The following is a 27,885-nucleotide window of genomic DNA, read 5'->3' as shown; positions in this document are numbered from 1 at the left end:
GAGTAGCTGCAGCTGCAGTGGAGTCGCACAGATCGCACAGAAGCTGCGACAGACACAAAGAGCTCGCATGCACATTTTGCCTCAATTGGTTTCTGACAAAGGCAGCGCAGGTCGTGAGAATGCGCAGCACAGTTCCCATGAACTAAACAAATCACTCCCGCATCATTTTTGCTCTCTGTTCTTCTCCCGCAAATTATAAATATCTCCACCTCGTCTCCGCATTTGTTGTTCCATCTGAACTTCTATATACATTTCGCATCTACAATTTTACCTGAATAAGAACTTCCCAATATGCAGCAAACAAACAACCAGCAACGACCTCAGCCATTTTGGAATGAGGTTTCGGTGGGGATCAGCCGCCAACTATGGCTACCCCCCGCCTCTATTCCCACAGGTGAGTGGAAGGAACTTGGCCGTGGTTGGGCTACGTGCCGGACCTGGTCTTCTGGTGCTGAGATCCACCCTGAGTTCCAAGTGCCGCTTGATATGCTCGGGGAGGGGGACCAGGATCAGCCAGCGCTGAAGGCCAGGCGGTACAGGTTGCACCCCACGGCCGAGGAGAAGGAGATTCTGGTGAGGTGGATTGGGGCGGCGCGTTGGACGTTCAATGAATGTCTTCGCGCTATAAAGGATGAGGGGGTCCCGAAATCGAAGAAGGCGTTGAGGGCCAGGGCGATTAACGACGACGCGATAGAGTCGTTGAAAATAACCGGGCTCAAGGACACACCCTACGATATTCGGGACGCCGCAATGGATGACCTCCTTAAAGCCTTTAAGGCGGGAGCAGCTAGGTACAAGAATGATCAGAAGGTGTTTGAGATCAAGTACCGCTCTCGCCGAAACTGCTTCCAGGAGAGTATCGTCATCCACAGCAAGCACTGGAAGCGGCGCAGAGGGAAGTTCGCTCTTCTTCGGCGCATGAACAGTGGCAAGAAAGGCGAAACCCTTCCTGATACGCTGCCTCATGACAGCAGGCTGGTGAGGGAAAGGCTTACGGGCCACTTTTATTTGTGCGTGCCCGGACCACTGGCTGTGGCAGAGGGTCCTGCAGGTTTTGGTCGGGTTGTGTCCCTGGATCCGGGTGTGCGGACGTTCATGACCGGGTACTCACCAGATGGTGAGGTCATTGAACTTGGCAAAGGGGACATTGGCTACATCTACCGGTTGTGCCACCGGTTAGATGACCTGCAGAGCCGGTGGTCTGTGCAGGCGATCACGCGCAAGAAGAGGTGGCGGATAATGAAGGCAGCTGCGATGATCCGGCGACGGATCAGGACCTTGGTGGATGACCTTCATTGCAGGACTGCCAAGTATTTGTGCAGTTCCTACAATCTGGTTATTCTGCCAAAGTTCGAATCGCAGCAGATGGTGACAAGCAGGGGGCGTCGCAAGATTCGGTCCAAGACGGCGAGAGCCATGATGACTTGGTCCCACTACCGTTTCCAGCGGCGCCTACTTAACAAGGCGAGGGAGTACCCCTGGTGCCATGTTGTGCTGGTCGGCGAGGCGCACACGAGTAAGACCTGCGGACGATGTGGGCGTCTGAACGACGTTGGGGGCAGCAAAGTTTTCAGATGCTCGTACTGCGGGTTTGAGTGCGACCGCGATATCAATGGGGCGAGGAACATCCTGGTGCGGTACTGCACCAAGTTTGCAGGAGGCGAGTCTGTCACGGACTGAGACCCTCATCAAGCACAGGCAAGCGCGCCAAAAAGCATTCGGGCCGAGTAAGCGTGGCGAGGACGCCTCTGCCATGTTCCGACTGAACCCTAACCATCGCCTCAGAGTCTGCGGCTCGTTCTTAGGAGCTGGGCCCCTGTAGTCCTCCGTCACTTGTGGCCCTCTCGTACCCCATGATCTTCGCCAGTATAAATCATCTCAGTGCCACCCCATCGACAAACTCGTTAAGTCGGTACATGGCTAATCAAGAATTGTTGTGAGTAGTTAGTGGAGCAGCTAACACTAAGTAGTGAAAGCCGAATGATGCCTGGCATATCCTATCGATTTCGAAAACGTCAGAGCAACATACCACTCAAGTTTTGCATTCTTCACGCTTCTATCCGGTGTCCTATCGATATATTTTGTGCAGGTGTACTATGTATCACGTTTAAGTGTTATTTTTATTTTTGTCAAAAGTTTGTTGTGCATGGGAAATTTGGTATAACCTTAGTAGTTATTTTAGGTTAATATAAACTTATATAATGTACAATTTGTCATACTATCCCGGTCAAACCCTCAAAGACGCACTTGGCGACTTCATGGGTCCAGCGCTTCAAACTGTGGATGCGGTCCAACGGCTAGAATGACGCCTTTAGTCCATCACCCGCGAACACATGTTATATTTGGGCAGCCTCCACGCAGCACTTCTGTGGCACGACCGGGTAACCTAACGAAAACAGAGCGTGTCTGTGTGATTTTCTGTTTTGTAAGTAATATTTTGCACGAGAAATCGTGGGTTCGGGACTGAACTGCCTGCGATCGTCGGCGACACGATGCCAATGCCATCTACGGCGGAATACGAGGAACAGGTTGATCTCCTGCGACGCGGTTCTGACGCGTTGCGAATAGCCTACACGTCGTCATCTGCATTTCTAACGTCACCAACTTGCAAAGTGCAATCCCTAATAGGTTCGTTAACGGTAACTGGGACCCTCCCTCCCATTCCGCATACACAACGGTGATCAAGTTAACTTTTTAACACCAGTGTTCGATTCATCATTCAATCCTCCAACAATTGCCCATCTTGAGCTAATCAACCGTACGATCGCCAATCCCGCATTTGTTCCTCGTTCTGCGACGGCAGAAGCCAACGTTTTACTACTTCTTGCTGTGCAAAATGCAGACAAACCGACCGCACCAGCGCCACTAGCCGACAGGCTGTCGATGATGCAACAATTTAGTTTGGAAATTGGAAGAGCTGCGGATTGTCGAATAAGCAAAGTGAATATTGCAGTAGGTATCACTAAATATCCGCGGTTTGTCGATAAAGCAGAGGCTGTGTTTCACATGTTTCCGGGTGTCGAGGAGCAAGTCTATCTCACAGGCTACGACACATTGATACGTCTACTTGATGCGAAGTGAGTTGGTTGGGTTGGTTTGCAAAGAGGTATGGTTTTGAACAATTGTTACTAATTACATGAAATCAGGTACTACCCCTGTCAAACCCTCCAATACGCACTCGGCGACTTCATGACGCGCTGCAAGATCGTCTGCTATGTTCGCGACAATCCTAAATGGGGAACGGCAGCAGAACAGGTACAATTCGTCCAAGATATTAAAGCTGGAAGACGAACGGACATACCGCGGCTCTGGGCGGATCGGATATGGCTGTTGTCTTACGCAGATCCGATTTGTCATCCTGGCGACGTCACCAACGAGCTCCATAAACTCGATCTCGCAATCGTGAGTTCGACTGCTGCTAGAGACGCGTCGAAACATGGAAAGGTACGTTTTATGATTGCGGAGGTTTGTAGAGCATGCGATCGATTTTTTGCTGACGTCTTGCGAATGTCAAACAACATGCTGACCTGACTCAAGAGTGCCGAAGGACTGACGCTGATTCATATCGTACCCCATGGCGTTATGAGATACATAATTGAGAATAAACTGTACAGCGGATAGGCCGGTTCAGGCGGCGTTCAGGCGACATATTGGTAGTGACTAATAACAAAAATATATTTTAGGTGCAACACCTAGAAGATAACCCAACAAATGTACCCACGAATGCGCCCCCAAACCCACATGAAAATTTAACACCAAGAATATAATACAAAATATCTGAATAATTTGTAGCGTGAACCATTATTATACATGTGTGCTATCTGCACCAGATCGTCTAGAATTACAAGATGTACACTCTATATAGCCCAATACCCAATGTAACTGGGGTCAAACCGCACTGGGTACTTTCCACGCGGCGGTCATGCGTGGCGGCATTGGCACAGCATACAGGTGGTGCTGAGCTGGGTAGGATGTATAGTACTGGCCCGGAGGCATATAGGGATACGCAACAGGGTGACTAAGTGTAGTAAGAGGAGACGGTGGTGGCAATGATGCGACTGGTGGAGAAGCATGGACATACATCTGAGGCGGCGGTGGAGGGGGAAGCGACGGCGGCAGCACCCTTGGAGGAGCTGGAGCAGGAGCAGGAGCAGGAGGCGGCACAGACAAGTCCAGGTCAGATTGCACGGGAGTAGTAGGTTGTTGTTGTTGCTGTCGTTGTGGGACCATGGGCTGCGGTGCTGCACGCTGCTGCTGACAAGCGTACAATTCACTTTTGACGCGAGTTAATTCTGACTCGAGAGAGGAGATATAAAGGACCGCCTTCTGTAATATGACTGCTTTCGAATCCTGCGTGCCTTGGCACTGCGGAATGCTGCCTTTAAGTTCGAGGAAGCCACCGTTGATGTTCTCTCGCCGCCGTTGTTCTGATAGGATGTGGGCAAATCGCCTGTTCGAACCTGGCGACTTGGTGGAAGAAGGAACCTGACTTGATCTTGTTGAGTGGGTATCTATCCTTCCATCATGGGACCGAGATGAGAGGGATGGGGCAGATAGAGAACGCTTGTTAAAGTCAGGCTTCGTGGTGTAGACAGGAAATTCTTCGAGTAGAGGAGAAAGTTTAGGTGAAGGGAGCGCAGAAGAGCCAGTTGGAGACAAGGGAGACGGTGAGCATGTTATTGTGGCAGGAAGCTCATTCGCAGGATGAAAGATCGAGCGATCAGACAAGCTGCCGTGGGAAACTGCATCATGATGAGGAGTCGATTCACTAAGTACGACCAAGCTGTTAGTTAAGTTCTATGGCGAAGAAGTTGGCAAAAGAGAACTAGAAATATAACATACGGTGAGACGATTGCTTTCAAATCCATTATGATAATAATAATGATAAAGATAAGATTAGTGGACTGCAATAATACTGCTAGATATGATTTTGGGAAGCAATAGGTATAGGAAACAGCAAGACAGCAAGATATTATAGTGGGCGAAAGGTGGAGTGATATAGACAAGAGATTATTCACGGTTTCAACTGTACGTTTGAGAGCGGTCTGATTAACATGGGCGGGATGCAACCGAGATAGAGTTTTGGGGGTATTGATTCTGTTTTGTTAGACGAGAGACAAGTCTCGGTGGTCGGCTGCAGCCTGACCAAACTTGTGAAGTTGGGTCATAGTGCAGATTCTCTTGTCGGTAGTGGTACCTTGCTTGACCGTTATTAAGCTTATGGCAGCGCACGAGGTACGTAAAACCATGCAAAGCACGGCCAATCCCGCTGACTACTATGGGATCTTCCGTACTTTGTATACTCTTGACTCGTACCTACCATTTCCTAATAAAATAAAACTGGCTCCACAAATTAGCACCAGCACAGTGGCTATGTTTTCTTTCTTTGGGGTGGGGGAATCCTTATCCCTTACATTGGAATGGGGTCTGGCATCACCCCCCTGGCACTAGGATCCTGTCATTCCCATTTGATCGCTGGACCGCTGGCCAGTTCGCTGTCCGCATACATAGCAAGTCGTCACAATGGAGTGTAGTATGTAATCTGTGATCTTCACTGTGGCCAATACATGGTATAATACGTCTATATCATCATCGTCAATTGTCGCATGAAGATCGTCAGGATGGCATGTGCCTGTACATTTACATTTCTGATGACAATAATATGCGAGTATATGTATCACAGCGTGTAGTTTATTGAAACATGATGGCAAGTTCAATTTATTTAAAATGCCGCCGCTTGCCGCTGCCGCTGATAAATGTCCATCACCGAGTCGGAACATCATATCAACTTCACATGTCAGCGACAACTCAAGCCGATTCGATCCCATTCTACAGGGGGTAGTAGATGTTCCAGATTGTCCTGAGACTTAGCGAGAACATTAGCATGTGTTTATTCGCATGTGTCTATTTCCAATGTTGATCTTTGCTCGTCAATGGTTCGACGTTAAATCCTATATATCATCTCAGAAGTTCGTTAAAACGCATGTGATTTATCCGTGCCTTGATGCCAACATAGCACCAAACTGCTAAGCGAGACACACACACCTTAGATCTAAAAAAGCAACTATGATTGATAGTCGGGACAGACGGTCTCTTGAACGGAAAACTCATGTCTTGAAGTGTACCGCTTGCATCAAAAGCGCATCAGCTTTTGCCTCGCTTGTGCCTTAAAAACAAAAGAAAAAGTCTCCCGACATAAGTGAACGTGAAAGTGATAGTTGCTTATGATTTTATCGTTTATTATGTATGCCCAGCACGTCTTGTTCTATGATACACACACTTTACACATCATCCGAGTGATAGATATTATTTTGCAGCCAATTCAGATTGATAGAAATCTCAACAAGCCACCATCGTCACATAAGCGGTTAAGGCAACGCCTTCCGATTGCATCCGAGGCGAGTCATTGTGCACTTACGGAGCGTACCCTCTATTTAGGTACATCGTTTTCAAGAGGGTTCGCTAAGCGTGCACATGGTTCTGCAGCTCGACATGTGGTCAACACCCTTAGAAAAATAGGGTCGGCAGAATTGACTATATTTACTCTGGAGCGGCCCACAGGAGAGTCCACAGGAGAGTCCACAAGGAGTACAAAACATACACAATTGGCCAAAAATACAAAGAGTGGAGTTCATAATCTCCCTTCAAGTCCCGAAGACACTCCTAAAACCAGTTTATGGCTTATTCTTCGGAGAAAGCAACTCGGCACTTTTTTAGCAGGAAGGACGGAGCATCCGAGGCAGGATAAGTGGACAGTGGTGGCGTTGGGTTGTACCGCATCTAGTTGGGACGCGGCGAAGCAGCTGGATCTTGGATACGCTAATTTGTATACCGGCGCGGAATCTCCCGGTTAATACAAACAATCCAACCATGCTAACAAAAAAAAACGCACCGCGCGGATACATCGGATGCAGCCTCGGAAATTTGCCGAATTTGAAGTTGCCATGGTAAGGACGCAAAGTAAACCAACCATCTCGACAGTAATCCATACTTTTGGCATGACAATGGCCGGCGACAAACTGAACTTTGGGATATCCACTCGTGATAGGCCAGCCATCGGGCAACCAATGTTGGTTTGTTCGAAAGTACTTAAATGGACTGCTACTTTACAAAATATAAAATGTCCACGTGTTTGATAGATTATAATTATGACCCAACCTATCTATAACAAGTTAACTAATAAGTATCTAATACGATTTTGGCTTCCAAGGAGGAAAATGGTGGGCAAGTTCCTCTCAAATTATCACGCCGAGCACGTGGCTTGACGCAAGGTGGGCTCCTACTGCCGCACTTTTCCCGATATGGCAACGGTCCCACATTGTTTAGTGGGGATACACCAACTGGCATATTTGCGGTAATATTCGGAGTTACTATAGATGCGTCATAAATTACATGGCTTCTAGATATGCATGCAGAATCGTCACCTGTAGTGTGAGTGTTCTTCTTCTTTGCAGCAGCAGCAGCTGCTTCTGCTGCTTCATTGTTTTGCTGGATGTTGGGCTGTACGATCAAGATCTTGGAACAGCCGATTGGTAGCTCATCTATCACGTTTCCAGTTTATTTACATGCATGCATAATGCTAGAAATTATTGCAATTTTTTATAACACAGCCGGGAGTCCGAGCTTAACTGAGTTCGACATGAGTTCGACGGGACCCTTGGATTACTTCATTCAGGCTAAGTCTTAGAACTAAATGGAAGCAGTTACATGTACAGTCGTCACAGATAAGTCTATTAAATTCATGTTGCTGCTACTACTCTACTTCTTGCATGAAGGCACACCTGCTAATTCATTTTTGTACTTCTTTCCCCTGTAAGAGAAAATCAGATCACACACTAGTCAAGCAGAATGGACATACATAGGCTTAAATGATGGGCCGTAGCCGGATTTGAACATGTGGCCTGCACTGTGTAAAGCTTATTTTTAGCGCGAGCCAATATCACCCATCAATTATTCTGCTTACGGTAATAAATGTTACCTCTACTACAACAATCGTCAATACCAAACAACCAAATATCCCAATTGTAAATAATCCCTTCCTTCTGCCTCTCAGCATGTCCCTACTGCCCGCCACTCGCTGGCTCCGGAGAATGTGGCAATAACAATTGTCAATTTCTTGTTTTGGACTTGCCCGTAGTAGTAACCAAGGTACACGAGGCTGGGGGGCTTGAGACACCCCACGGCTTTATGTCTCAATTTTACCACAGTAGCGCGTAGTAATCGCTGACCTCCAACTTGTGACAATTACGTTGAGTTTTCGTTTAATCTATTTGTCTCATTCATCAAATTTGGACAATGGACCATCGGATGGCAGTTAACCAACCAGTTTCTGGGTGATGTAGCCTTTATTGCTTTCCAACGAGAAGTTGTGATGGGGTTTAGGTTTGGGCATCTAGTCATTGCTCCAGCTACTGTAACTCCCTCACTGGAAAGTTGGCTAACCAAACACAGCATAGCGTAAGTTTGGCCTGGCTATCAGTTACCACAGTTACCACACGTCCTATGTCAATATAAGTCACGGACTGAAGTGACATACAATGTCGAAGGTGGCTGCATCGCACTCGTGCAGCCCGGACTTCTTTGACTGGACAACAGTAAATGTGCAAACCGATGGTTTTTGAGTTAGGAAAATAATGTGACTGCTGCAGCCATCAACTGCCGTGTCAAACCGGAAAAAAAATGGCGGTTACTCCGCTAGACCGGACGGTGGATTTATGGATGACAGACATGTAAAACGTAGACTAGAAACATCTCAAATAGCGTGCATCATCTTAACTCTAAATGTGTCACTGTTATCTCCTCAGCTACTTTCTTGGGTGGCCTATCGGATAGCCGCAATACTTTACCAAAAAAAAGCGATGGCAAGCATTAAGTCCTGTTGACTAACCTAACCTACCTTAGAAAGCATCAAACGGTGATGATGGACCGCGGAAGTTTCCGTGCTTCTCCAAATTTGCATACGTCCTGTCGCCAGCTGGTAGACTTTAGAGCCCCTGCATGTTCGTTCCACCTGCCTAGTGCTCCTGCACCGACCCCTCGTGAAGTCAGTAATCTGTCTAAATTCGGCTAATCGTATTTCGGGACCGACCGATGTTGGTCTATCCACGAACGTACTGGAATATTAACAAGTGGGTTGTTGCGAGACATGCAGAGCTGCCGAATCCTATATGGGACGCAATCGCTTCCAATTATTGGTTCCACACAATTATTGCTGCTATACAGTTTACAACAGGTGTAGACATAATTTACAGCATAAGTATTTGACAATCGTACCATAGAGTAGTAACTACATCAACTCTCAAACTCCCAACTTTTTTAAGATTTAATATACGTATGGCAATTTCTCGACTAGTTTATGTACTAATGAAAGAACCTTCATGATGCTTGCTCCGATTACTAAAAGTTGCCACTTCGGTAGGTTTTGCTCGGATAGGTCTCGGTTTCCACATTTCCCTCAAGAAGTGGTCCCCGCCTTATAAGTAGCTTGCATGATAGATGAGACTTTGGACCCTTGCAAACCAACCTTGACTGCTCTCTGTGGATGCCCCCCATTACTGGCCGTTATTTCTACATCTAAGCCATAATGGACATGTCATATCCAAAATCCAATCTCCAGAATTAATAATATTCTGAATTGTTCGATTTGTTGGGGGATGGCCGCATCTACATCAACTTCAACGTGGTATGGAAGAATCAATCTTTTCTTTGGCTGCACCGAATACCCCGGTTAGAAACTACAGAATACTATCTGAGCATTCTGCTATGCCAAGCAATATGCATGCTTCGTCCACGGGCTTATTAGTAAGTAAACCATTCCTACTCATCATAAAGAGATAGCTGCTCTATCTTTGAGTGCTGCACTCAAGACGGTGGTTGAGAGTGGGCAGCAGAGAGCACCTCGGCCGCCCCAGATCCAACCAGACAGATCTAGATGACCAGTGCTCGAATTTTTCCGTGGGCAAAACCGGTACGAATGTGAGGTACAATTTATCCTACTTTTCCCAGCGAAATAAGATGCATCCTGCTTGGTCGTCGACTCTATGGAACTTTTGTGAAGCTACATACATTAGATTCTTCCAAACCATAATTTTTTGTAAAAAAATAATTAAAAACTTAAAAACAAAAATACAAACTGGACGTCATCCCAACCATATCTTCTTGGTAAGAACAAGCGGATGACCCGAACAACTCGGCTCAACTCCGAGACCATGTGCCAAGGCGCACGGCACTCAAATTACTGTCAACTCTAATTTTCATTATGTTTCTCTTATTATTCACTTACAAGATGGACTGAAATTCAGGTCGATATGGTCTCTGTCAGTGGAAGATAGAAAACACGCTTCGCAGAGTTATATATTATTATTCCCCCTCAAGCTGGCCTTGAAAGTCCTGTTAACTACTCTGCGCCCGCAAATTTGGGGCAGGGGTAGGAATACCGTTTCAGGGTACGAAGTCCCTGGCTTCATGCAATCCACAAATTTTAAGTTTACCTTATAAGCGAGTCGGTGTTCTTTTGGTAAAACGTGCATGGCATTCCAATGTCCCGCTTTCGATGGGACAGGTTGAATTACCCGGTTAGAAAGCAGCAGATGGTTGCTTTAATTATTCTTGACGCGTAAATAACGAGTTGTGGAGCATATGACCATCAGCTGGCCAATCTGCCATACCAGATGATATCCGATCTCAGCATTTTGTTCGCAATCCACTGCCGTCTAATACAAGCGATCACTCATATATAAAACGTCGACTAACTACACATTAGGACCGCCGCGCAATGATAGTGCGATGTCCTGCCATCATGCAAACGGTCGTGCTGCTTAGATGCCAAAATTGTAGCTCTTAAGTGCGCACGCGTTTGTCTGCGGACTAGTTTAAATCGAGTAGGATTGTCAACATCGGCAGTGGCCTGATCATCATGTGTTGGTCAGCACATAAGGTTCAACGAAACCATAAGAATCATCACTTTGTTGAATCTGCTGTTGCCTACGACAACAAACGTTGGTCTAGCTCAGATGCCTTCCGATTAATCTCGGGATCAACGGTCCAAGTCCGACAGTGCTAAGTTTTAATGGCAACAAAGAAGTGGTCAGCATACTTAAATTCATAGTGGGACTACAACCGGCCACGAATCATGCAATGCACATAGGACGGCTAACGGCGGAAGTTGCTCTGTGAAGGTACGGTTCAATGCCTACAGATCGAGACAGTGTACTGCAGATTCACTTCTGTTTGCTCTATCCTGTATTAATGTCAATGGGATATGAGCCTTCCGAAGTCATGGAAGCTTGGTGTAAGCGTGGAACTTGTTTTAAATACCAACTGAGGGTCGGTCAAATCCTACGTAATACTTCCCAATATGTCTATCTAGCACCAGTTTTAAATCGAAGATATTCACATTTATGAGTGGAGTGTGCAACGAGTAAATTCGACGAGAGAGTTCACAGTTATTGAGATCCCTGGAGGAACACACGGTCGATATCAGCAGAAAAAGGACACCATCCCAATGCATTCTATCCGGTACGCACATCCAAGCATGTGAGCATCGCAGTCAACCTTCTCCTCAATTAGCTCGGCGCTATTCGCAGATTCGCCAATGATGCTGAGATTCAAGTTAATGAAATCTTTAAGACTTTATGAACCGAAGGTGTTTTAAAATAATGCCTGATAGCTGCCAAAACATACAAGTTGTCGACATTTGTGAACTGGAGAGATCGGTAATCAGCTTAAAGAAAAGAAGAGACTGTCGTGCAGTGAAACGAACGAAACCGGTGATAATTAATACGCTTTATCGCAAGATAGCCTCTACGGAAATTCAGAGTCAGAACTTTCTTGGGTCAATTCTTGATTGACTACAGGCTTATATCACAGGCTTCCACCAAATTCATTAGTCTTGAATAATAACTGTTCATTGTCCTTATAGATAGAAAATGCCAGCTTTCTCACACGTATTTACAGTCCCAGAATCTGGTATTCGGGACATACTAGAAGCATGCGTAGCGAATGCGTTTAGCCTATCCAGTACGGTGACGCTGACTTGAAAGAGCTTCCGGATTTAAACTGTTTGAGAGCGAGACTGCTAACCATCTTCACTATATCAGAGATGATCTCCATGGTGCGATCGTGGTGTGCGTCTACGCTAGTTGACTGAGGATCCAAGATTCGGACGACGAAGACGAAAATGCATGAAACATCACTCCAACGCCGCACGTCCGTTATCTTTGCGGGGCGCCGCGAATTGGTATTTGGTCGTGTATTTATATTCGTTATAGATGCGGAAGTCGCAGTAATTACGACAAGACCATGTCATCCGGTGCAATCTGTTTATAATCCCACTACTCGACTTTCTCTGAAATTACACTTGCACCGGGACAATTTATGTATTGCACGACGCCGGACTCCATTGTCTTCGGGCCTTGCAGCATAATCTACTAACTGGTCATCCGTCACATGGGTCCTATTCCCCTAAAGTCAAATCATTCGCTTGCGGAATGGATGTCGGTTTTTGAAGATTCAGTGTCTCTTTCGGCACTTTCTATTCCGGGAACACATAATTCTGCTGCCCACCATCTTTCATGTAAGCGTTTTATATATTGCTTTCATGTTTTCATTAGTGATTCTAATTTCTGTTCAGTTCCTTCGGTCCGATGTCAACGAGCCTCAATCAAGACGCAACTTGATAACGGAATCAGGTTTTTGGATTTACGATTGTCCAAGCCATACACCACATTTTGTACCAGTTTTGGAAATGACCTTCAAGTCGTCCACGGCGCTTTCCCAGTCGCTTTGTTGCATCCAGTCAAGTTATCACGAGTTTTAAGCATCATCTTCGAGTTCCTTTCGGTACATCCCCGCGAAACGATTATTGTGTCACTGAAGAACGAGGGCCCTTTCTCATGGGCACCGAATGAATTATCTGCGATACTGTGGGACAGATACATTCAGCAGGCGCAACATAAATGGTTTTTAGAGCCTCGTATCCCACAACTAGGGGAGGCTCGCGGAAAAGCCATCTTGTTCCGACGGTTCGGCTGTCCTGACGACAAACGGGGTACCTTTGGGTTTCCTGCAACATCATGGCGATATAACACAACTGGAGAGGATACAGTTAATGGCCAACTGCTCGCAGTGCAGGATTTCTGCGAGCTTCCTACTGCAAATGCGATCAAGGAGAAGGTTCTGTACGTTGAAACGCACATGATCCGCGCGTCGCAAACGAGTTCGAATACTCTTTTTGTAAACTTTACTACTGCCGCAAACTTCTGGAATCCATACTGTTGGCCAAAGGATGTCGCAAAAGCTGTGAGATCCGGAATCGACGACGCCCTGAAGAAGACGAAAGGCCGATGTGGTATTTTGATTATGGATTTTCCAGATAAAGATAACTGGATCATTGTGCGAAATGTAGTTGCTAGGAACAATATTTTAATCCGCAACGCGTCGGATGCTTAATGGTGGTGAAAATCCACCTGTACTTATAGGAGGTCTAATTTCTAATGTCCCAAGTAACGCCAGTTTCATTAACTATATAATTATTCGCCTAATTGATTAACAGCAGTGGACATAAAACCACTAACTAGCATTTCCAAATTTATGATAATCCATTGATCATCCGCTCTCCCGTTGAACGGGAAATTTCAGAAATACGACCTTCACTGGATAATAATAATCTACCAAACCCAATGAATCCAATGCAGCGTACAAAGTCCACATCAATGTGCATTGCACTGTCAATTGCGGATGGATACACTGCGATCGCCTTGCTTTCAATTGTTCTGAACTTCTACCTCTTGATAGCATTTTTGCTTCCATTACTGAACAACTGCCCCGACGAACCACTTCCGCTAGATCCAGGCTTGGTAATTCGGTTTGTATTCATCACGGTCTTCTCCTTAGGCCTTCCGGATATCCTCGAACCATATGAACCAGAAAACTTAGAAGTTGAAAGACTCGATCGATATATCGGTGGGGCAGACACAGCACTGCTCTTTGCCACTGAGACAGAGTCCACTGTCGGTGCAGTTGGTCTGGCTGGTCCAATCCCCGGCTTAGTGGCAACTGCTGGAGTTGATGATGCCTTTGAGGAAGATCCGCTGACCGATCGCTCTATACCCTGCAATATTCGCTTCGCATCTCTCTCACTTCGTTCTGCTTGGACCTTTTGTCGGTGAAGGTCTCGTAAAGTCCTGTCCATAGAGGACTTATGTCGTACAGAGGCTTCATGTTGTGATCGACCCAACTTGGTATCTAATACGAACTAGACAAAACGTTGTTAGCTGCAATTCTTCCTTGATTGCAATTTAAGCTAATGTTAGTCAACTTACCGTCTTGCACGGTTTACACCAGTATTTTGACATTATTGACTATTTGCTTTGTCCTTTCAGGGTGCAAGATGATGACCGATGGATTGTCGCCGTATCCGCGCCATATGTGGCGGTCCGTATCGCGAATCTAATTAAACTTTGGCTGCGGCGTGAGTATGCCCTTCTGCCCATCTCCTCCGCAAATCAGAGAGAATTTGACGACTCGACACGGATGCCTAGTCAAATCACATAACTATAATCAAATGGCCGATCAGATATCCTCGTCTCGGCGAACCTCGTCCAACAATTCGCACAATCATCACACGTCGCATCGGCACGAATCGTCTCGGCCTGACGAGGGAAGCAGTTCGCGAAGATCGTCGCGCTATTCATCGTCTAAATATAGTCATGACAGTAATTTCCATAACATTAGACAATCGGACAGCCTCGATAAATCACGACGTAATCGAAGTAGCAAATATGACGATCAGGAATACGCGCGGCCTAGCAAGCGATCGCGCCGGTACGTTGTCGAGAACGACGACGACGACGATGATGATTTAGAAAAGATCTCCCGACAAACTCGCAAGGAAAAATTTGATAGCGAAGATGAGGGTAGTACTATTGAAGGCGGTTCGAGTGATGAGGACGGGGAGTGGGTCGTTGCGAATGAAGCATCACCTGCTCCAACTTCTCATCAATCACAGCGAGATTCGTGGATGCTGGGATCCAATGCCAACACTTCAGATGGCCAGTCTGGCGAATTTGATTTTGGCTCACTTGCAGGTGAGCATGAACGACAGAAAAAGACCATACTGGACAGAAAACCACGATCGGCAAATGACCCATACTTCGTCAAATCATCTACTGCTGCTCCGTCGCCTCCCGCATCAGAGCCGCTGTTGGAGCGCGTCCTACCCTCAGGCGGTGCATCGGCTGAAAGTTCAACAATGGATCAATCACATCTACGTGATACCAGAAAGGAAGAGGCAACCGTAATTGACGAGACCAAACTCAATAAGATGAAAGCAGCATATCTCAAAGCGAAATTACGACGAGCTCCCAACGCAGATCAGTTGGAAAAGGAATACAACGAGGCTATAGCGATAATTACCGGAAAAAAGGTTCCTGAGGCGGTAGATACCGGTGATAGAGTTGAGGTCTTATCATTAATGGACACACGTGGTGTCTTGAATGCACCCAACAAGACAGAAGATGAGATGACAATTGCCGATATGGTGGCTGAGGAGAAGCGAACAAGAGGTATTGCTCTTGGAAGTGAAGCTCGCTTGTTTGCGGAGAGGATAGGGCGCGACAAGAGGTTTAAGGATGATCTGGATTACATGGATGAAAATGCGGATAAATTGGCACAGAGAGTCAAGCGTAACCAAATCGACCTGAAAACTATGGCTATCGATGAAGTCCGTCGGATGAATAGTATTCTTGATTCATGTCCACTTTGCCAGTCCGAGGATTCGCCACCAATTGCGCCTGTCGTATGTACGGGTACTCGCGTTTACTTGTCTTTGCCAACAATGCCACAACTTAGTCCTGGAGCGGCCAGTATCGTTCCAATCTCGCACAGGAGATGTACATTAGAATGCGATGACGATGAATGGGAAGAGATTCGGGTATGTCTGAATCATTTTATTGTTTGTGAGTTTAATTGGCTCTAATGGAAACTACAGAACTTTATGAAATCACTTGCGCGAATGTACTACTCACAAAACCGGGGGGTCATATTTTATGAAAACGCGGCCTCGCCTGGTCGTCGTCGCCATGCGTCTATCGAGGCAGTACCATTACCATTCGAATTAGCAGAAACAGCATCCGCCTACTTCCGTGAAGCGATGTTGTCTTCGGACGAAGAATGGAGCTCGCATAAGAAGGTTATCAACACACTCGAGCGTGCAACGAAAGGGGGTTTGGGTAAACGAGCATTTAGACAGAGTCTCGTGAAGGAAGTGTCGTATTTTCACGTGTGGTTCACCATTGATGGTGGATATGGCCACGTAGTAGAAGATCCGGATCGCTGGCCGAAAGGTGACCTATTTGCTAGGGAGGTAATTGGTGGAATGCTGGACCTGGAACCAGATGTGATCAAAAGACAATCTCGCTGGAAGCGAGAAATTGATCCAAGACTAAAAGGATTTCGACGAATGTGGGCCAACTTTGATTGGACTAACCAACTGGAAGAAGAATACCCGAGGACCAGCTACTAGGTCAATGTAACAAGTAAGAAGAATTGTATACAAAAATTGTACTATATACATCAAACAGAAACCTTCAACGGTCCCGTCTGTAATAGGACAAAGAACGCCGTTTTCCCTTCCTACAACTAATGTAACAATATGCATTTACATCCAGTCTCTAGTCTGACCCCTAACCAATTCTAATATTCTCCAGCCTTTTGTTTCAGGATCATCGATCTCCTCCTTGATACGCGTTATGACCATCGCGTAGGTGCTCTGTTGAATATGATCTTCGGTGCCGGCGGCAACTTCGCCTGTTTTAAGGCTCTTATAAATATGAACTTCCTGTGCTCTGCAGCTAATGACCATTACAGGGATGTCTGATGGCGCTAATATCCGAGCATTTGCAATATCAACTCCGCGAATATCAAGCACCCGACCAGCCGAATACAGGCCGGCTTCTTTAAACTGCTTAGCTGAAGCATGCCATATGTTATATGGAGCTTCCGAAAGCCAAAGCTTGAGGGCCTCATCGTCACCTTTGACATACGCGTCGATAACTTCGGGTAAAATGTATTCCCTAACTTCATTCAGGAAGCCCTCCACCTGGAATGTCGGATCTATGTCTCTAAACATCCGAGTGACCTGAGCAAATTCGGTCTCGGCAAAGAAACCGCCTATCCGATCAGCAATTCCTCGAACTGTTGAGACAAGCGCGTTATCCGATTCGTCGATCCTCTGCTTGATAGAATTGAGAGACTGGAAGAGACCTGAGTTCGACTTGAAGTCATCCCATGATTCCTTCCAAGCGGCATCCTTGTGAACAACGACATTCGTACCTGCACTATAAATATAACGGTTAGACACGGAGTTCCGAGAGGCTAGTATTAGAACTTACTCAGGGTTCTCGGTAGCCGATTTATTTGATGCGATGTTGCCACTCTTCAAGTCTTCCTTAAATCTCCTGGCTTCCCTTTCAGCTCGCCGTTTCCGACGTAATTCTCGCTCCTCAAAGCCACCATATCGACGACTGCTTCCATCGTCGATAACCTCTTTGACCTCTTTATAGATCTTAGTTTCCCTGATCGGAGCTGTTGCTTTGTCGACCGTTTCCGCAGTCGTGTTAACCGCCTGTCTAGTGGTCTTAACAATCGGAGATTCCCAAGCCGTAGATGCCGCATCTCCAACAACTTTACCCGCCTTCTTCAAGGTCTCAGCGGTTTTTGACGAAGCAGCGGATGTACCAGACTAGCACATATTAGTCCACGCCTTGCACTCGCACGACATTTTCGCAAACATACTCTAGCCTTTTCGTACGCTTCCATGGCCTTTCTATATGCATCACTCTCAGACATTTTACCAGTCTCATCCTGGAGAGCTTTAATGTTATCCTGCAGTTCCTTGGACTTGTTCCACTCCTCTCTGAAGGTGTCGACAAAGATTTGGTATGGCGACTTGCGCGGGGCATTGTTTTGATCTTCGGCAAAGGCGGATCGGGAAGAGTGAAACAATCGCACACTGAGACCGGCTTCGCCACTGAGGGGTTGCGAACCACAGAAATTAGCGCTGGCAAATCCTGATCTCCGTAGCTGCGATGTTGACATCGACGGTAGTTGAATCGACACAACTGATTCCAATCCTCTAAATGAAGCAGACTGCGAACTGCTGGAATGTCGAACAACCAAGTTTTGCAATACGGTATTTCGTGTCATTAAGCCAGCATTACTCGCAGTCGAATTCGCTCCCACATGCCGTGAAGATGCCAGTCGGGATGTGGCGCCCAAACGGGACCAATCGGCACATTTACCTACAATTCCGCGACAGTACATGGCGAAAAGTCAATCGCTCAATAAATGAGCGGATAAATGCAAGATATTAGATTCCTCGTTACCTATGAACGAGGCAAAAGAGGGTAAAGAAAGGGCCAGAGCCAAAAGATTGTGGTAATGATTCCAGCTTGCTGAGCTTCAGAAAAAATTGTTTAAGCTCGAAATGTCTTATGGAGGAGGTAGAGTGCCAACTGTCGAGACGCGTGATAGATAGAACTGGAAGTGGCAATTAAATGCGTTACTTTGGATGACAAGTTGGCGCTATGCTTAAAACGGGTTAGCCACTTTCTCAGATAGGCTGTCCCCCTGTTGTCAGCTGGAGAATGCCACACACGACTTTGGTCCCATTGTACATCAGCACCATCTCAGATTGCAAAATATATTCAAAGTAGAACCAGATTATATTGAAGGTGATATGGACTTGCCATTAGGTGGGCACTATTAGCATGAAAAGGTTGCTATTTGACGCGACAATCCCGCAGAATGGAGGCCACTAGCACGAGTACCACGGCGCGTTCTTTTCTACGATTACGTCTATTCAACGATGTCACGACAAATTCGCAGTCAGAAGCCGATTCTGGGACAGAAGGACTACGCAGGTCGCGATCCCCATATACTACTGGGAGGAAAATTGTGAATGGCGATGGATCGCGCGCATCATCCCGTCGGACGCGGACACGCTCACCGCCCACGACGTCATATCCACGAGTCGTGGTGGATGAGAAACCGAGGGAAGAACGATCGTATAAGGACTTTCATCCTGACCTTGACGAGAACGTGGAGATGATGTTATTAGATGCAGATGAAGTTGACGGATACAGTTCCCGGCACACGCAGAATGGCGGTAGACCACCTCGACAAGCGAATTTGAAGACGTCGAACCCGGCTAACAGGAATGGCTTTAATGATAAGTTGAATAAGCCGGTGTTTAGGGTGATAAAGCGTTCACGAAGTGTCATCAGTGACGGCTTGGATGATTTGCCAATCGGCATGGCTGATGTCGCCGGTACACTGACGAGAGAAAGGTTCGAGCTTCCGCTGCAGTATATTCGGTCGGAGAGGATTGACATGGAACCCGATGATCCAAATACTGTGGAATACGATATGGATGAACAAGGTATTATTCTTTCTGGATTCGTAATTGTTGAACGGAATAACTCATCTGATCATAGACGATCAGTTCCTGATAATACTCAACGAAGAACGTCGCAAAAAGTATTCTGCGACACCAATATCCCGCTTATTATTTGAAGTCGTCATGACTATGCTCGAAAAAGAATGGTTCGCTCTTCAGTTGCGGATACCAAACACGAAGTCGGTCGTAATCGATGCGTTGAACGAAAACGATGATTCAAAATGTGCAATATGCGATGACGGAGAATGCGAGAATAGTAATGCGATTGTGTTTTGTGATGGGTGTAATGTGGCCGTTCATCAGGATTGTTACGGCGTGCCATTTATTCCAGAGGGTCAATGGCTATGTCGAAGATGCCAGTCTTGTCCACGCCGGAATGTGGTGAGTATTAATTGCTCTTCTTATTGGTGTCTATGCATTTCTTATATTATTTATTAGTCATGCATATTTTGTCCGAATAAATCTGGTGCCTTTAAGCAAACAGATAGAGGTCATTGGGCACACCTCGTATGTGCATTATGGCTTCCCGAAATTAGCGTCGGAAATACCGTCTACATGGAACCCGTTGAAGGTATCGATCGTGTCCCTCGACAGCGTTGGAAACTCGTATGCTATATATGCAAACAGAAAACTGGAGCTTGCATTCAATGCATGAACAAGAGCTGCTTTACTGCTTTCCATATACCGTGCGCTCGAAGGGCGCAATTGCAACTACACATGCGGGGCAGCGTGGCCGCATGTTTCGAGGAGTACGAATTGCTGGAAGCGTATTGCGAAAAGCATTGTTCTAGTGAGTACAGGAACGGGCATGATTTGAAAACGACGGTTGCCCATGCGCAAGATTTTTACGGTTCGACTCTGGGGAGTAGGGAGTATCCTGATGCACAAATGAGCGCACTGTCGGTGGCTGCACTGGCCGACGCGGATGAGCTTCCCAGACAAGAGCTGCCGCGGATTAAGCTGAACTTGTCGAACTTGACAGCTTCGGCGGCTGGTCTTGAGGACCAGGAGGAAAGCAGGAAGGTTATCTGGAAGACGAACTTAGGGGCACCGATTATTCCACATGTGATCTACAAGAAGCTTTGCGAGCGGATGAATCGTTACGGTATTCGCAAGCGGAAGGAATTTGTGTCATTAATGTGCAGGTATTGGACGTTGAAGAAAGAGATTCGAAGAGGTGCAACCTTACTGAAACGGCTTCAGGTTGCATTAGAGGTAGGATCAAATTTTCAAATAGTCTAACGTGATCGGACATGCTAACGCCTAATAGTCAATGCCTAATAAGGATTTCACGCCGGAACAAGAGTATAAGAAACTTGATTTTGCGAAAGTCCTGAGGACGGATTTAGATCAATTGATCACTATCGCGGAAAGAATTGTTGCCAGAGAAGAAGCCTTGCTTGATCTCGCGCAGCTTGAAATGAGGGCCATTGACACTATTAAATTGTCGCATCCACCTTCCATAGCAAATACCCCATCTGCTAATAATACAGAAAATAGTTCATAGCCTGACAACTAAATTTTTTTTTGCGTTATAAGTGATTTCACCGGGATGGAGTTGGGCGAATATGTTTCTTGTCGCTTGTTCTTGCCTAATGCCGCCATGGTACCAATGTTTTGTATCATTTATGTCGCACTTGTACTGGTGTAAGAATTGTCTTGTGGTTTGTACGATAGGCTGGACTTGTACGAATAGAATTGATTGTGAATCTATGGACCTCAACAAGTATGTTCGTGACTAAGACCGTTCTGCATTCAACGCCTGGATTGTGTACATAGCGTGGGTTAGGTTATATGGTTAATGTCAGTCCAACGCTTCCAGAATGGACCACTGACGTCGGCATTTGCATCTGAAAAGTAAGTTTTGTTATCCAGTACTTTCTCGTTGTGGACGTCGTAGTACGGTTTATCCTAAATATTTTATAACCATTGTTTAACTATTTATGAACTGATATGTTATTAGATCATTGTGCTTTCATCTCCGTCGTGATTGTTTTCGTGGTGTATGGCAGGATCACGTACTCGTAGTGTGATCTTTACCAATCGCTACATAAAATATGCGTATCAAGAATGGACCGAACTTTTATTAATTACCATACTCAGAGATATAACAAGCTAGTAGCCCAACAAACTAGTATATGATCAATATCCAACCAATGTCTGATAACCAATCAGCAATATATCTAGACATAAAATACAAATCGAAACGGTAACAACTTAGGAAAGAAACGAATAGATAATCAATCCGAATCATCATTCCCAACATCAGCGCTCTCGTCGGCTTCACCCGGATGCATCAACGCGTATGTACAATCATTCAAATGACCAATAAATGTCTCAACGCCATAGTAGCCTCTGTTACAGTTATAGCATTCTAACTTCTGATCTGATGTTGAGACTTTCCGGCTCCGGTGTCGTCTGCGGGGTCGACCTGGTCCCAGTTGTCCCGATGCCCTCGGAGATGGTGCCTTACTGTTGCTGCTACTCTCTTGCACGGCAGGAGTTTGAGTGATGCCGTGGACTGTGCGCAAATGGCGCTTAAAGGTGTCCAGTCGTCCGAACCGTTCATTTCCGATCCGACAATTCTCGATTCCAAACGGGCACACGAAGCGGCCGTCATAATGTTTCAATTCGTGTCGGTTACGATCCGCGACACGCGCGAATCCCATGCTGACGTATTGGCATGTCGGTTTGCCGTCCGTGAAACCTGCACGACATTTGTGAGGCCTTGGTTCCGGAGAATGCGTCCAAAGATGATCGTCGAGCTTTTTGAACCATTTCTTGCAGATCGTACAAGGACGTTTGCCTTCACGAGATGGGACCGAATTTCGGCCGGCTATGCGCTTTCCTGCTGGCCCAGCAGGTAATGCATCGGATGTTGTTTCGAAGTAGGAGGAAGTTGGAAATGTGGTAGGTGTTGGATAGATGTTGCTTTCTTCCGGAGAGCGCTTCGTGGTTGTGGAGGAGAGGTCTGTGACGTCGGAATGCGCGCGACGGATGAAATCGCGCGGATCTGCGAGGCTCTCTGTTGAGCTATATTGCGATAGGCTATGAGAATGTGGAATTTCGAATTGTTGCGGTCTGGGCGATGACGATGTGGATGGTGGTGATGATGACTTCGCCGACAATAATGACGACTGTTGAAATGTCTGCATATGTGACGGCAGATCTGATTCTGGTGTTTGCGGCTGCTGGGCTGATATTATGGACTGGGAGCCGGCGGAAGGTACACCCACTGTCAAGCTTTGAAAGCCGGACATTATAGATCCGGAAGGTACGGTTGTCAATGGCGAAACTGGTTCGACCTCGTATATCGGCATCGACATGACATTCGCGTACGCCATCTGCCGTTGTGCGCTAATATTTGTCGTCACGATCAACGACGCGTCGTCCGAAGGACTTGCGCTCGTTGCAACAGAAGGAACTGGAGATGATGGTGACCGCAACTGGAACATACTATCGGTTGTGAAGTAATGACCGGTGTTCGGATGCTGTTGATTTGAATTTTGCGGCGGTCCCAGGAGCTGGTGTGAGTTGATCTGATGCGGTCCTTGCTGTAAAGTATTATACGGGAGGAAATTTGCAGTCGTTTCACCGTACAGCTCGAACTGGTAGTTCTGCTGCAGTTGAGATTGGTGAGACTGCTGTGGTCGCTCGAATGCTGACGTGGGTGATAGTGGTCGGGATATGGCTATGGTAGAGTGCGGAGAGGAACCAGCACTCACGGACTGCAGTGAAGGCGAGTGCGGTGAGTCCACGGACTGCGGTGGCTGTATGAAGCTCGCCAATAAGTGGAGGGTAGGTTGAGGATGTGTCTGATGTACGGGATGACCAAATGAATAGGCATTGATGTCGTCGGAAAGCGGAGTAGGCGGTATGATATTGATGTCTGTGGTGTTGCCGATAGACGCGGTCAGCATATCGAGGTAGATCTGATGCTGATGTTGGAGCTCCTGGATTGCCAACTGTGGGTACCGCCGGACGACCTCTGCTACGGATATTTCCTCGTCGGCGGAGGACGCCATATGGTGCGGGATGAAGTTGTGGATGCCTGATTGGCGCTGTGGCGACATAATAATCATTAGGAAAGAGATATGCTGGACATATCATTAGTTAGCCGTTGGTGGTATATACCGAAAGAGCTGTGTACCTTATATTCGCGTGTTGAGACGGGACAGCTTAGAGATGCGGTCTTTTATGGCATACAAGATGGGACAGCAACGATGAGTGCATGTGCAGATAGCAGTTGGCGAAAAAACGGCGGAGGGAAGGATGTATAGCTGCAGACCGGTGCCGGTGCCAACCACCAAACAACGGCTGCAGACTTGTTGACAAGGAAAAGTTTTCAAACGAGGCCGGAGACTAATACCACAATGAACAAGAACAAGAAGGGCAGGATTCAAGTTCGCGCTGCGAGGCAGGTGCACCGTAATATAGCGGTGGGGTGGTGTGCGGGGGTTTGAATGACGATGTTCTCGGGCAGTGTACGAACGATGTTCGAGGTCGTACCTCACAAGCCACTTGCTCTCGAAAAGTGCCTTGGACGGTACCTACCGTATCGTGGCGCGCGGCTCTCTGCGCCTCGTGTGGCAGTGTTCTGTCGGCGAATGACAACGGGCTGTGCCTAAACTAATGCTCCAAGCTGCAGTTAGTAAGCTGCAATTTCGCTCCGTCTGCCATAGGCACCACGACAATAGCTTTGACCGTTAATAGGCGATTTTTACCTTGGCAGGCGAGAGTTTTCGGCTGTAATGTGATATAAGAAGTAGTCTAACCATACTTACACAGACCAGATGTGAAGTGTCGGGACACCTGATAGCACTGGGTATAATATGGGTGGTGGGCTCAATTGGGACTGAATAGAATGGTACATGTATTGCAATACTAAAGACCAAACGCAGAACATGCTGGCATAGTTATTTGGTCGAGGAGGGATCCCAATTCGCCGATATGATCAAAACAGCGACCCGATCGGCGACGATTGTTAATTATGCTATCCGGGTATCGTCATCTTGACTCTCGAAAGCATGTAAAGCCCCTAGGCACGCTTGGAAAGCAAGCTAGAGTCCCGGCCCGGAGCCAATTTGCAAAAGAGTTTTGAGCGTATAATGAACGCAATGCGCGCCCTCACAAACTAAAACGATTTACTCTTCCGGCTTATGTCGGAAACATTCTTAGTCGATCAGCCGCCGATGGCCCAAAGAAGGGAGAATCGGAAATACCGATACATAGCCCGTGTTGTACTGTTGAGCCACCAGTTAACCGTTCCGAATGCGCCATCTTGATCGTGCAGTAAAAAAAAAAAGCCCATCTGCGTAATTAATACATCGGCGACGCCGCCCACGGGATTGAAGATCTCCAGCGGCAAACGATAGATCACACTAATACATACTAGTGTCGGACACAACTAAACTTGGCCCTGCGTCCCGGAGCAATTATACTCCAGAGTATTGCTGGCGGCATAAGTCGCTGGCTCTCCCGCGATGTACTTTTTCAGGAACGAACTGTGGCGGCAAAGTGCTCGATGGCACCAAGCCACCATTGCTAAAAGCCACGGATGCGTCATTTCTCAAATAAAAGATACGTGAGGCGACTTTCCCAGCCTGGATGGTTACTTTTGTATATTGATATCGTTTTCAGATCCGTTTTCAGATTGGTATATCTCAAGAACTGCCTTCAGCAAAAAGGCGCTTTACCGGGAACTGTATTCACCTGGCTCATGATGGAGCTAATGCGGCTCTAAGTCCACATTGGAACAAAATGTAAGTTAGGGTTTGTAGGCAGCTAAACTATCAGGATTCTATTTGCTTAAGTATCATCTGTGTCGTTTTCTCGATTGTCCAGCGGCGTGGATAAAGTGCTCCGAAAATCGTAAGTTTGGATCATCTTCCCCGTGAGTCTCGCGCTGTCTTAACTTGCAATGTCCTAAATCTAATTGGTTTTACTATATTTGTATCTACATATTACGGCCACATTGTAATCGCAGCCCAAGACAGTCGCAGACTCTACGGCGACGGCTGCTGCACTCACGCCACAACTAGCCTCAAGTGGTAATGTCCTGCAACACGAGGCGGATACTCAACATTTTGGACCTTGTATCGATTGCTGCCGTGAATGCAAAAAAAAAATGTGCCGTATTTGAATGCAGCGATTTTGAAGAATGAGATATAGATAGAATCAGACAACCATTCTCCGCGAACTATAACTCTTACGGCAACACAAAGGGGGTCGATGGCTAGGGCCGGTAATGATGTCAGTATGAAGTAATACATGTCCTCCAACACAGATCCCCGTGTGTGAGCTAAAACAAGAATTACTTTTCTTTTACTTTTATAGAATGACGACCTGCGTGGGAAAACGTTTTCTTCGTAGTCTCGCGTATTACTAGCCTCAGCTCGCTTCTGCGGCCAGCCGGTAAGGATACAGAACCATCCCTTGGCTGCACCGAGGAGAGAATTTGTCGGTATCTAGTATCGGATACAATGTAGGATCAGCCATGCTCCTCGCTGAGAAATTTCTCTAAAAGGGTTGTGTATTAGTTGATATTGGCAGAGCCAGGTGGGCTGGCATGATGCCGCGCGGCGTCACGGCCCAACAGCAACGATTTGGGTCAGTGTGGCGCTTAAAAGGCTTGGAACTTCAGGGGTTATCAGCCACGTTATTAGCCACATACGTGGCACAGATTGACTAGGGCTCCGACTACGGCATCATGTTCGGTTTGATTGTACTTTTGGATATTTTCTTTGTACTTTGTTATCATTATCGTTACTAATGTATTGTCTCTACAGTTTGTGTTGGTTGGCAATCGCAACCGTCCTCGGCACATCCTCAACGCTTTCTGGCCCAACCAGAAGAAATAAAGGGGGATCTCATAACGGCTGACCGAACCCGGGTTTTGAACTGGTTCTCAATCCACTTATTACCTACAGACGTTGTCAGCATTGATCGGCGGCTCATGCAGCATAAAAAATACCTGAGCGAAGCAAGCCCATCAAAACAATCCTGTGAAGTGAAGGCAGTATAATTAAGTCATCATCTCAAAATATGCGCTATGCGAAATGCAAGAAGCAGGAACCCAAAAAAAGCAGCAGATGATTAAGGTAGCTATACTTTTGCTGCCGCAGAACACGGGACTCTGATTTTCTACCTTAAACTAAATTTTCCGTAGAGCCGTGCATTTTACTTTTGCCTAGTCGAGAAACTCAATTCGCTACTTTCAATAAACGTAAAGTCATAGACTTTGAAACTGAAGAGCTATTCATTGAAATGGCTATTGTAATATCTAATGACATATTATAATTTTACTGTTCCATAGATTGTTTTCATATGGCTCCACACAATTTGTCGCGCATTGGGCCGTTACTAATACGGCGGGCGCTAGCTTCGCCCGGTACCTGAAGATCGAGGACGAATCGTCGGACATTGCAATGAAAACTTCTGCTGGCTTTCTTTTCAGCTGTCTTTGTTAATGGACATGAACACAACTACTGTGAGATGAGTATGTAAGTTTTGGCGCTCTAACTGTTGTCGCAGTAACCGACCTTCGTGCTTATGGCTGTTCAACCCTTTGCTCGGCAGGTATCCTCACTACTTACCTCTCTTTCTCATCTCTCTTTCTTACCTCTGTTTTCTCACGCTATCCTCATCTTCAGTTTATCGCTTTTCCAGGACTCATATCCTCCATATCACGCTAAGGCACGAGGACCCACCGTTTCTCGCACAATCTGTTGGAAGTTCCTAAGCTTTGAGCGTCAAAGTCACGTCGGTGCCTACTCGCAAGAACTGGCACTATTATCGCGTCGGGTTAGGTATACCTCGATTCTGTGGTTTTCAAGATATCTGCGATGACATCGCTTGCTCGGCCGCTTGATGGACGAGCACGAGCCATTCGCTGCCAGAATTATCAGTCCCTTTGGCATGTTCTTGGCCTCTATCAATACACTTATTTCAGTCAGTCGGTGCCCCAGCGTCTCCAGTATTTCACCAGGTCGCCAGTTCTTGTGGTCTGCCACAAACAGATCTTGCTCGGCGTGTACAGTTCCTATGGACTTCTAACATCGTGGCCTGGTACAGTTGTCATGGTTATTGCTTACGTGTTTTTATCGCCCGTTTCAATCGTATGGTGAATCTTGTGGTATGTCGTTGAAACTAACAAAAGTGTCACTATTCAAAACTAGCACTATTAAATGCAACGAACGCACTGGACAACAAATCATCAATCACAGTTTAATTTACAAATATTATCCTAAATGATCCGTATAGTTTCAAGGTTCAGCGAATGTAATTTCATGCGCCTCGTTCTCTGAACCCAAGCGCCTCGTGTGGCTGTGCTGCTCTACAAGTACGATCAGTTTGTGTTGAAGAAGTTTTCATTTGCCTGTCACGCCGCGTGTCGAGAGTAAACCCAATCTAGACAGTCAGGTTGGACA

At 46.5% G+C, this 27,885-nt stretch overlaps 11 protein-coding genes across 11 annotated transcripts; 6 read left to right on the top strand and 5 right to left on the bottom strand.

Annotated features, from left to right (window-relative positions):
• Positions 1 to 291: 291 nt before the first annotated feature.
• On the top strand, positions 292 to 1,680 carry V1513DRAFT_423337 (putative transposase DNA-binding domain-containing protein; the record flags this gene model as incomplete). Its single annotated transcript, XM_066896028.1, has 1 exon — positions 292 to 1,680. One exon carries the CDS (start codon positions 292 to 294, stop codon positions 1,678 to 1,680), a length of 1,389 nt encoding a protein of 462 aa, XP_066755682.1.
• An 818-nt stretch (positions 1,681 to 2,498) lies between these two features.
• On the top strand, positions 2,499 to 3,531 carry V1513DRAFT_374790 (uncharacterized protein; the record flags this gene model as incomplete). Its single annotated transcript, XM_066894870.1, has 3 exons — positions 2,499 to 2,628; positions 2,705 to 3,077; positions 3,147 to 3,531. The coding sequence occupies 3 exons, from the start codon at positions 2,499 to 2,501 to the stop codon at positions 3,529 to 3,531; spliced, it is 888 nt and encodes a 295-aa protein (XP_066755681.1).
• Positions 3,532 to 3,650: 119 nt separating this feature from the next.
• On the bottom strand, positions 3,651 to 5,060 carry V1513DRAFT_438515 (uncharacterized protein). Its single transcript, XM_066897070.1, has 2 exons — positions 4,843 to 5,060; positions 3,651 to 4,768 (listed from the first exon to the last, which is right to left on the bottom strand). The coding sequence occupies exons 1-2, from the start codon at positions 4,866 to 4,868 to the stop codon at positions 3,889 to 3,891; spliced, it is 906 nt and encodes a 301-aa protein (XP_066755680.1). The 5' UTR covers positions 4,869 to 5,060; the 3' UTR covers positions 3,651 to 3,888.
• Positions 5,061 to 6,026: 966 nt separating this feature from the next.
• Positions 6,027 to 7,173, top strand: V1513DRAFT_221610 (uncharacterized protein). The gene has a single exon (XM_066894390.1). It carries the CDS (start codon positions 6,225 to 6,227, stop codon positions 6,852 to 6,854), a length of 630 nt encoding a protein of 209 aa, XP_066755679.1. The 5' UTR covers positions 6,027 to 6,224; the 3' UTR covers positions 6,855 to 7,173.
• A 4,814-nt stretch (positions 7,174 to 11,987) lies between these two features.
• V1513DRAFT_221551 (PLC-like phosphodiesterase) lies at positions 11,988 to 13,564 on the top strand. Its single transcript, XM_066894389.1, has 2 exons — positions 11,988 to 12,574; positions 12,632 to 13,564. Exons 1-2 carry the CDS (start codon positions 12,448 to 12,450, stop codon positions 13,447 to 13,449), a joined length of 945 nt encoding a protein of 314 aa, XP_066755678.1. The 5' UTR covers positions 11,988 to 12,447; the 3' UTR covers positions 13,450 to 13,564.
• V1513DRAFT_438506 (uncharacterized protein) lies at positions 13,488 to 14,446 on the bottom strand. The gene is made up of 2 exons (XM_066897069.1): positions 14,322 to 14,446; positions 13,488 to 14,254 (listed from the first exon to the last, which is right to left on the bottom strand). The coding sequence occupies exons 1-2, from the start codon at positions 14,352 to 14,354 to the stop codon at positions 13,781 to 13,783; spliced, it is 507 nt and encodes a 168-aa protein (XP_066755677.1). The 5' UTR covers positions 14,355 to 14,446; the 3' UTR covers positions 13,488 to 13,780.
• An 804-nt stretch (positions 14,447 to 15,250) lies between these two features.
• Positions 15,251 to 16,522, top strand: V1513DRAFT_374309 (CwfJ C-terminus 1-domain-containing protein-like protein; the record flags this gene model as incomplete). The annotated part of the gene is made up of 2 exons (XM_066894847.1): positions 15,251 to 15,931; positions 15,989 to 16,522. The coding sequence occupies 2 exons, from the start codon at positions 15,251 to 15,253 to the stop codon at positions 16,520 to 16,522; spliced, it is 1,215 nt and encodes a 404-aa protein (XP_066755676.1).
• Positions 16,509 to 18,540, bottom strand: V1513DRAFT_438504 (uncharacterized protein). The gene is made up of 3 exons (XM_066897068.1): positions 17,794 to 18,540; positions 17,391 to 17,740; positions 16,509 to 17,336 (listed from the first exon to the last, which is right to left on the bottom strand). The coding sequence occupies exons 1-3, from the start codon at positions 18,319 to 18,321 to the stop codon at positions 16,658 to 16,660; spliced, it is 1,557 nt and encodes a 518-aa protein (XP_066755675.1). The 5' UTR covers positions 18,322 to 18,540; the 3' UTR covers positions 16,509 to 16,657.
• Positions 18,541 to 18,647: 107 nt separating this feature from the next.
• V1513DRAFT_438501 (PHD-zinc-finger like domain-containing protein) lies at positions 18,648 to 21,221 on the top strand. Its single transcript, XM_066897067.1, has 4 exons — positions 18,648 to 19,438; positions 19,494 to 19,837; positions 19,895 to 20,671; positions 20,727 to 21,221. Exons 1-4 carry the CDS (start codon positions 18,805 to 18,807, stop codon positions 20,961 to 20,963), a joined length of 1,992 nt encoding a protein of 663 aa, XP_066755674.1. The 5' UTR covers positions 18,648 to 18,804; the 3' UTR covers positions 20,964 to 21,221.
• A 475-nt stretch (positions 21,222 to 21,696) lies between these two features.
• On the bottom strand, positions 21,697 to 22,611 carry V1513DRAFT_456848 (uncharacterized protein; the record flags this gene model as incomplete). The annotated part of the gene is made up of 1 exon (XM_066899598.1): positions 21,697 to 22,611. The coding sequence occupies one exon, from the start codon at positions 22,609 to 22,611 to the stop codon at positions 21,697 to 21,699; it is 915 nt and encodes a 304-aa protein (XP_066755673.1).
• A 2,631-nt stretch (positions 22,612 to 25,242) lies between these two features.
• Positions 25,243 to 26,030, bottom strand: V1513DRAFT_438493 (uncharacterized protein). Its single transcript, XM_066897066.1, has one exon. The coding sequence runs from the start codon at positions 25,726 to 25,728 to the stop codon at positions 25,483 to 25,485; it is 246 nt and encodes an 81-aa protein (XP_066755672.1). The 5' UTR covers positions 25,729 to 26,030; the 3' UTR covers positions 25,243 to 25,482.
• Positions 26,031 to 27,885: the final 1,855 nt, after the last annotated feature.

This window comes from Lipomyces chichibuensis (genome assembly GCF_038497645.1).
Source record: "Lipomyces chichibuensis strain CBS 12929 unplaced genomic scaffold V1513scaffold_4, whole genome shotgun sequence".
Classification (NCBI taxonomy): Eukaryota; Fungi; Ascomycota; class Lipomycetes; order Lipomycetales; family Lipomycetaceae; genus Lipomyces; species Lipomyces chichibuensis.
Note: the sequence above shows the minus strand (reverse complement) of the source record. Positions and strands in the feature narration are given on the sequence as shown.